At 32.4% G+C, this 9,546-nt stretch overlaps 1 protein-coding gene across 1 annotated transcript; it reads left to right on the top strand.

Moving 5' to 3' along the window:
- The first annotated feature begins 2,057 nt into the window (after positions 1-2,057).
- On the top strand, positions 2,058-8,162 carry LOC11407174 (uncharacterized). Its single transcript, XM_003591010.3, has 10 exons — positions 2,058-2,324; positions 2,437-2,523; positions 3,934-4,013; positions 4,361-4,412; positions 4,723-4,812; positions 6,031-6,099; positions 6,209-6,310; positions 6,950-7,018; positions 7,132-7,188; positions 7,843-8,162. The coding sequence occupies exons 1-10, from the start codon at positions 2,142-2,144 to the stop codon at positions 7,936-7,938; spliced, it is 885 nt and encodes a 294-aa protein (XP_003591058.1). The 5' UTR covers positions 2,058-2,141; the 3' UTR covers positions 7,939-8,162.
- Positions 8,163-9,546: the final 1,384 nt, after the last annotated feature.

Here is a 9,546-nt window from a genome sequence, read left to right as displayed (position 1 = left end):
ATTAAGGGCTTGTTATTCAATAGTATAACATGACTTATATACCGGTGTCAATCAAAATTCATTGTATCTTGTTATTTATCTAGATTATATTTTCGAATAAAATAAAATTCTAGAAATAAATTTTCATAATCAAAATAACTATATAATATTATATTTTCAATTTTTTATATTTTTTGAAAATTTTGATATATATAATTTTTTTCTAGAATTTTTTATTTTCGTGATTTTTTTCTTAAATTTTCTATATTTTTTCATAATTGTTTTTTCATTTTAATTATTATTTTTTATTTTTAATAATTTTTCCAGAATTTATTTTTATTTTAAAAAAAAATACAAATGCCACGTGCACCCTTTAAAAAAATAATACAGTCATCACGCCACATAACCAGATATGCACAGTCAGCATGCCACGTCAGCAATTCTGCACGGTCACATAGGTCAGGGGCTAAAATCAAAGAATCTTATTTTACAGGGTTGGAATCTAAACTTTTTTTTGTGAAACTCGGCTAAATTACAGGGGGTAAATACATATTAACCCTACAAATAATAATAATAATAATAATAATAATAATAATAATAATAATAATAGGTAGTATATTATATTGCAAATAGCTGCTCATTGAACTCGAATTTGACATCACATTAGAAGTAAATCCAGGTACCTGTTTCTCCTAGTAGATTTGTAATCTCTTGTGCCAAAAGTTAACTTTACGACAGATTCTCTTGAGAGGGATAATAGTAAAGATGAATTAGGCGTAATTCCTCACTTCCACCTTCGATGTACAAAAGACGGGTTAGGCCAAGTTAAGTGTGTCTCTCACCCGATCTTAGCATTACGCCGGGCCAAATATTTAGATCCAAACTCAACTTTATCTTAATAAATTACGGGTTCAATAAGGACAAATCACACAAAGTCGGGCGTTCTCAAGACAAGCAACTAATAGTAATATATAAAAAAATTGTTTGGAGTTATAATACTATTAAAGAAAAGGGTTTTGCTACAAGACACCTTTATAGGTGTTTTTTAGCAAGTCATATCTCAAGATGTGATTATCCACTTTTTAATTATAACTTGCTAAAAAAAATTAGTTGGTGTCTTTTAGTAAATGTCAATAGGATAACTTTTTAAAAGACACCTTTAGTCAACAAGTCGCCAAAATTTTATTACAGGACAGCAACAATATAATTTTGAATATGGTTGTAAGCAGTAGTGTAGTACAGAATAAGGAAGAGACTTGTGTTATGAAAATGAAAATTTGTTTTTTGAAGGGACTTGTCATTATAGTGGTCAATAAACTAGTGAAATTAAAAACTTGAAATGAAATGACTATGGAAGTGACAAAATGAGTGTAGTAGTGTAACACTCAATTAAAAAATCAACGTGTCCACTCTACTTAATTGTAAAGAACGGGTTGCTTGAGGGTCAACTTATATCTAGTCTCTCCTAATGAGGTCAAGAACTTGATCAATTTCTTATCCTCAATTTTTTCAGGTTAGAGTCACATTTAAGAATACAGTTTGCTTAAAAAAAACATGTGTTTACAACATTTAATAAAAACACATTTAAGAAATACAATTTTTTATTTGTATTTGGAAAGTTAGCTTTCAGAATGCAGCAAAACATTTCAAGACTTCAAAAATATAAAATAAATAAATATAAAAATAAAATAAAAAGGTTTGTATATCGTGTGTGTGTAAACTCTATATCTAACCTAAGTACCGATTAATTTGAATACCAATCTCACTATTTACTGACGAATACAGATTGAAGTCTCAATCAGAACAAAATTTTGTATGAACTAATTGACCCAACATAAAAAGTTTTAACATTCAATCCCAAACCTACAAATGAGCATATCCCGAGGTCCTAAACCGATGGAAGTTAATTGGGGTGTTTTCTCTAAAGAAACAGGAGTGCAAATAGTAACTTGTAGGAGAAATACACATTTCCTTAACGAGCCCAATTGAAGATAAATGAATATACAATTTTACAGCCCGACGTTGAATGCTTAAACCCTTGAAAACCAGAAACCTGCAATTGTTCTTTGATTGAACTGAATCAATCAATAATCTTTCATCAATTGATCAATAACTGTAACTGTAACTGTAATGCTTCTACATCGAAGTTGAAGACGAAGAAGATGTCATTGAAACGCTTACAATCAGCTCGCAATCTCTATCATTCATCTCAGATTCGACCATCGCATCTTCTTGGTAGCTTCAGAAACTATTCCAATGCTTTATCAAACGCTTCTGATTTGTTTAAACCCAACGATGGATTTTCATTCGCTAATGTTAAAACTTTGACATTTCGATCTACAATGGTAATTCATTTTACTGCAAATGTTGTATCAAAATTCAAGATTGTGATTTTTTGCTTCTGGGGTTTTGGGTTTATGTTTTTTTTGTGTTTGTTGTTGTCAATGTCTTTCTTAGGCTGCGGAGTTTTCCATTTTCATGAATGATAGAAAGATGTCAACTAGTGCAGTGAAAGTCAGACCTAATGCACAAGTCCGCCCTATGGTAGGTTCTCTTAAATCTCTTCTCTTTCTTTTATTATAATCATCAAACTGTTTTCTGTTATCCTTCGTCGGCTATACGGCCTTATTGGATTGACTTATTTGAGCTTATTTACTGGCACAACCTTTAAGAGAATTTATGAAAACAACGGGGACTTTGGTATCTTATGTTATGGAAATAGCTTATTCATAAGAGCTTGTGTGATAAGTGATTATTGTATAACCTGCAACATAAGTTGTTTATCCAAACAGGGGCATGGTAGATTATGTATGTTACACCCAATTTGTAGTGAAATTTACAAGGATGACTTTTGTTGTGTGGAGGATGGTACTTATTTCTCTTACGAGCCTTGCTCATCATGTTTTAGGTTTACGTAAGTTCTTACTAGTTATGGTTTAATGATATATTGATGGAAAAGTTGTGATGTTTTCAATTAATTTATTACTACTAATTGTTGGAAAATTAGCAGAGATAGATAAAATATATGACATATTATTTAGTATTTAGTAATGTGTACCTGTCATGTTTGTTAGTGTTCGTAGTCATCTTGGAGAAGAAAGAGTGCGAAAGGATTACTGCCCTCTATCTGGCAAAGGTGGTGGCTAGAGTTTCTCTGACCTGATGGGATAGTCGGAATATAAATTCGAAGGGTAGAGACCTCTCAACAGGCTTACCAATTGAATATTGAACAACCCAACACATCACGAGCCATTCAAATAACACAATTTACACAACCCAATTTAACAATATTCATTTATTTATAATTTAGTGCATTATTTTAATTAGAATTTTATAGTTGATATTATGATTTATTATTTTAATCATTGATTAAGGTTATACAAGTGGAAGAATTGCTCGATTTATATCTCATTATCTTATGCCCTTCTTGTATTCTATACTCATACCAATTATTTTGTTTGTATATTTGAATTGATTTACTGGATTTATCATCTCATGTTTCCTTTCTGTTCAAAATTCGCAATTGAAGTGAAGGGTTTCTAAAAACAACAAGGAGTTTATTTTACTCTTCAATTAGAGGAAGAGTGGAACCTAAGACACACAGTTCATAGCTACAATTAAGGCATCAAAAAGATTTTTGAACATTCTAATATTCTCAAAACTTTTTTAAAATATTAATAGCATACTAGCATTTTAAATGACAGACCACATGAGCAGCCTTTGTCTTTTCAATGGATGGTAAAGTGGATATGCTAGATGTAAGTACATGCACGATATGTGTGTGTGTTGTGCTCTAAAGTTGAAAACAGTTTTCCAGAGTTAATGATTTAGATGGACTTTAGGTAACCCTCTTGTGTAACAATTGTTTTTCCATTATAATATTCTTTAATAGATTTCCAAAGTTAATGATTTAGATGGACTTTAGGTAACCCTCTTGTGTAACAATTGTTTCAGGGAGCACAGATTTGCCTGTCAAGTCCAGGAATTATCTATGAACCTTACGAACCTCGTGAGAAAATCCCATTTTGGAAAAGGTTAGGTCGCAATGGTTTTTTATCTCCATTGTTTTAGCTTCTTATATCTATTATACTTTTCTTCTTCTAAGTAGCCTAAAAAGAAATAAAAAATACTCCCATATATTGTTTTACATGATTCTTTTCTCTGAAATTTAAGTTTTCATATCTTTTTGTGGGATTTATTTTAACATGAAAGCAGTTTCTGTGATGTTGCATCTACTTAGAATTATTTACATATTTTCTAAGTATTTTCACCGATTTGATGTGTCTTCAAGGCTTGTATAGCATTGCAGCTACATATATTATAACTTTATAAGTATGCATCCTGGTCTTCTCTATAATTTCTATGATGTTTCATGTATCAGGATGTTCACTAGAAGTGGTTGGGAAAGAACGAAAAGCGACTTAATGATGGAGGTAATGATGCATATAACTTCTGCTACTTTCTGTTTGCACTATCTCCCAATTTTGAAACCTAACTATGTCTATGTAGTAATTTCTATTAATCCAATATTTTATTTCCCACTCCCTTTTTATTTTGCCCCCAATCTTGGAGAATTGCAGTATAGTGTATTTCTAAATAGTATTCTTTTATTATAGAAAATAAAATAAAAATGAAATTAAAGTCGTGCAGAAAGTACTGAATACTGGACAATAGGCAGTGGCCCTTTCTTCTATAGACGTTATCCGTTACCTGAATCAAATTTTGCTTTTTGCTCTGCTACAGGTCAAAAATGCCTATACCATTGCAAGGTTAAGAAAAACAGGATATTCAAAGAAACAGTTCTATCTAGAGGCTATCAGTATGTACAAGCAGGTATATAACCGTTATATTCTGTATTCCATACCAAGCTTTATTTTTTGACTCATTATGCCAACAACAAACAACAACTAAAGCCTCTTTTCACTAGATGAGGTGTGTTGCACAAATCAAACAGTGTCATTGTGTCCTGTCTACAACTCATTCTTCCATATATTAATAATATTTTACTGATTTCCTGTTACTAATTTACGCTATTAATTAGAAAATCAACAAGGACAACATTATTGAAATCAAAACTAGGGAACCAAAATCAAACTTGTTTAAAACCAGAAGGATACATCAAATCAAACTTTATAAGTATGCACCCATTAGGTGAGGTCAGCTACAATCAATCAACTACATGGTGTTGTCATGTTTTTTGTCCCAAAAGATAGACCATTTATTTACCTCTAGATTTGAAATTAGAGGAATCAAAATTTTATTAATTTAATTCGGGCTCAAATGCACTTTTGGTCTCCCCTATTTTCAAAAAAATTATGTTTTGGTCCCCCTATTTTAAAAATCGGTTTTTTTGGTCCCCTTATTTTACTTTTTTTTTATTTTGGTCCCCCGTCTCATTTTTGGGTCATTTTTTATGACGTGACCTATTCATTTATGATGTGACAATGCTTATTAAGCCACACTAATATCCATGTTAGCAAAAATATGTCTAATAAGCGGTGTCACGTCATAAATGAATAGGTCACATGAGAAAAAATGATCCAAAAATGAGACGAGGGACCAAAATAAAGTAAAATAGGGGGACCAAAAAACCTGATTTTTAAAATAGGGGACCAAAACAACATTTTTATGAAAATAGGGGGGCCAAAAGTGCATTAAGCCTTTAATTTTCTATTAAATATAATTTTTTTCCTAAAAGATGCAGTTTTGAAACATTCAAACTCCTTTGTGATCTGTTTATTGCTATATAGTGATGAATTCAAATCCTTAGCCATTTGAACATATTATCAGCCTGATGAAGCAGATACATAAATGGCATTTCATTGTTTGTTCAGTAAACAAATTTACTTGATAAATTTTGTGGCTCTGCCACACCTTTTGAGTAGAGATTTGCTGCATTTTGTTTCTTTGGCAGAAGAGCTGTATTTTAATTCTTTATAGGTTCATGTATTTTTAACCGCTAGGACAATTTATCATGATTGGTTCTTGCTGGTTTCCTTCGTTTGCCTCTTTTGTTGGCTCCATGCTAAAATTTCCTTTCCTTTTCTGCAGATAAACACACTTATAGCTAATGGTGACAAACACTCATTAAGGAAAGCAGTTACTGAGAAGATGTTTTCCGTATGGTTCACTTCCTTTTTGTGATTTTATCTAATGTGTATTATTTTTGCAAAGTCACGGCTATGTACATTTTTCATCAATAATTATCAGAGTTTTGTTTAATTTACAGACACTTAAGAATGAAATTAAAGTAAGAGAAACTACATGGAGCAGGGTTTATTGGGAAATGGTTGAGCCTGTTGTTTTGATACGAACTCTGCGTGCTCGTATGGTTAGTATTCTTGGCTTTACTGTGTTTTATTTGATATTTTAGTCAAGATGATGTTGAAATTCCAAATGTCTATATGAAATACGAGAAAGAAGACCTGCTTACGCTGCATTGTCTCAACTTGCTAACCGTGAGACACCATCAAAATCTGGTCCGATTGGATTGAGTAGTATCATTACCTTTGCTGGGGCCATAGGGTCTATTTTTGGAGGTTTTTACAACTAAATTTTTTGAAGTTAATCTCTTAGGTTTACTTGACATTTTTCTAATGTGCTCTCTGGACATCTTCCCTGGTTTATGTCTCATAGTAGCAAAAAATTATTTCTAAGATTCTTTTTCAAAGTTTCTGCTGCGCAGAACCTTTCTGGGATACATATTTAAAATAATTGTGATTCGATGTAATTTTTATTTTCCTGTTTGAATCATGATGATGATCCTATATAATATGAATTGGCTAGATCTTGTTGGTATGCATGCCTACGTAACCTGTTAGGCCTATCCAGAAGAGCAGATACACATATGACACTGAGTTGTACTCATGTATGTAACATACAAACATGCACACATGCCACATTATATAATTTGAAAATATTATATATTTTTCTATATTATTGTTTTATGGAGATTTCTTTGTCTTTGCAGCTTGGAGTTGACAAAAGTGACACGAATAAAGTATTTTATCAGATTACCCTTGAGATTTTGGCTAAACAAGTATGCTTTACACATTAAAATTGGTCTCATTACCGAAAATATATATCCTTGGTGTCATGAGTACCGGGACTTCAACAACTTAGGACTGTGAATTGATGTTTTATTCCTTGCAGAAATTTGAAGCATATGACTCAAAAGGTTCTGTTGTTGCTGGAGATAAAAACAAGGAGGTAAATTGCTTTGCTTACATCCTTGTAGTGTGTGTCTCTGGATATTCATTCTCTCTCTTCTTCTTTTTTTCTTCTGCCAATTAGCATAATGCATTAGATGATCAAGGCAACGATAATCTGTTCTTTCTTTGTCTCATATAGTAGACGGGATAGAATTAGGAATGACACCATTAGAGAGAGAGTTGGGGTAGTACTTGCAGTAGAAAAGATTGTAGAAAATAGGCTTAGGTGGTTTGGCATGTCGAGAGAAGACTGGTATGTAGTATGAAGAGTAGATCAGATGGAGGAGAGTCGGATCAGAAGAGGTAGAGGAAGACCTAGAGAAACTATTAGAAAAGATTTAGAGGCTAATGAGTTGGATCCAAATATGGTTTAGGATCGAACATTATGGCTGTAATGATCCATGTAGTCGACCCTACTTAGTGGGATAAGGCTTTGTTGTCGTTGTTTGTCCAATATTTTCTTCCACAATTATTCTATGAAATAGAACATGGCATGAATTATGTGGGAGCATGGGGCCATAGCAAAGGGAACTTGATAGTTGATACAGTGGGTGCATGCATAAGTTTCCATTTCTTTACCGCCAATATAAATTGTTTTCTTAACCTCAGTGTCCTACCCTTTATTTAAGTACTGGTTTCCTATATTTTCCAGGTTCTTGTTCGTGATATATGGATATTTGAGAAGCCTTCGTTTCTTCCTAGATCATACTGGCGTCTTTGTGGACGGATATCTCCAAAAGCATCGTAGTTATCTCCATGAAAGAAGAGACCAAAATTTATGGTAGTTATATATGTTCATAAATTGTAACTTATTATTGTTGAGTTGATTTGCCACAGCAATCTTTTACTTGGTTCCTTTGGAGACAAGTTCATCTTAGAGAGGAGTTTTGTTTTGGAATAAAATCGAATATAGGTTTAAACCTATCCAAATTTTGTTTTTGAATGAAATTAATTTAGAGATTTTCCTCCTTTCGATTATTCTCCTTACAAATCTCTTTTATATATGTCAATCAAATGAAACCTTGTGGGAAAGGAATTTGCTAACATCAGCATAATAATAATAATTGAATAGTAAACGTGGAAGAATGGTCAAAGTGATGCTATTCTTCCAAACCCACTATTCGTTTCACAAATAAATTAATAATTCCTTGGTCAACAAAAAAATTAATAACTCTGTAACAACACGACAACCTTGCTAATGATTTAGAAGGATCAGCTAAATCAAGCTTAAAACTTTTTGTTGATGTATTAGTGTTGATTAATTGCATTGCTGTGTTCTTGCCACGCTATAAACATAGAGTATGAAAGATGCAACATTCATTGGCTATGTCTTTTTATATTCTTGCTTTCTACTATCAGATTCAATAACAACTTGGTAAAGGCTGAAGACTTCTTTATTAACTTCCCTTCCAAGAAAAGCAAAGGATATCTTCCAAAGATTTTTAATATCTATTTCCTTACTTAGTCATCTATATTCTTACCACTTTGGGTAATCTGTATTTTTTCCACATTAAAACAACACCCTTTTCACATCTTCATCTCTGGATAAAAAAATTTAGCAGATGGACCAAAGAGAACTCCATCTTCAACATCTGGGCATTTGTTACAAGCTCTATTATTTCATCACTAAAACTCTGGCTTCGCAAGCGTTGAAGACAGTGACTTTAGGGTGTTCTGCACGTTACAGTTCAACCTCAACTGCACCAAGAGGTTCTGATTGTGAAGCGGACAAGGTCTTAAGGTTAGGGATACCATGTAATAAGGATTCTCCATGCACGAAAGTTGATGAGATGGTTAAAGAAGGAACAACAAGATTGCCAAAAAGGATATCTCTAAAGAAATCTGTGAGCATATGTGACAATGTGGAACAGATTCTGCCAAATAAAAAGATCAAAAAGAGGAGCAAGTCCTTCCAAAAGTCAAGCTCCTTGGATCAAGAAGAAGAAGAAGAACCAAAGCCTTTGCGATCAATTCTGAAAGTGGGTTCTGATCTCAATGACCAATCCAATTCAATTTGTTGATTATATATCTAGGCTGTAATAATATGAGCAGCAATAATATATGTCATGAAACACAGAGTAGCTGTTATGAATGTGGTGCTTGGCCTTGCAATCTCTTCATGCATTGAGAATTCAATAGTAGCTTCTTTCTTTTTTATTTTTAAATAAATAAACGTATACACGTAGTATTATTTAGTGCACAGGTATTTGCTCACGTGATTTTAACAAATGTAATATGATTCGTAATAAATTTAAGGGAAATGTTAGCGAGTGTCTCCGGAGCACTCTTTAAGACCCATAAGTAATAAGTATTTTTAAAAATGCATGTAATCATTGTTTTGGAAATCAAAATATTT

This window comes from Medicago truncatula, chromosome 1, assembly GCF_003473485.1.
Source record: "Medicago truncatula cultivar Jemalong A17 chromosome 1, MtrunA17r5.0-ANR, whole genome shotgun sequence".
Classification (NCBI taxonomy): domain Eukaryota; kingdom Viridiplantae; phylum Streptophyta; class Magnoliopsida; order Fabales; family Fabaceae; genus Medicago; species Medicago truncatula.
This window is presented reverse-complemented; position numbering and strand designations above follow the sequence as displayed.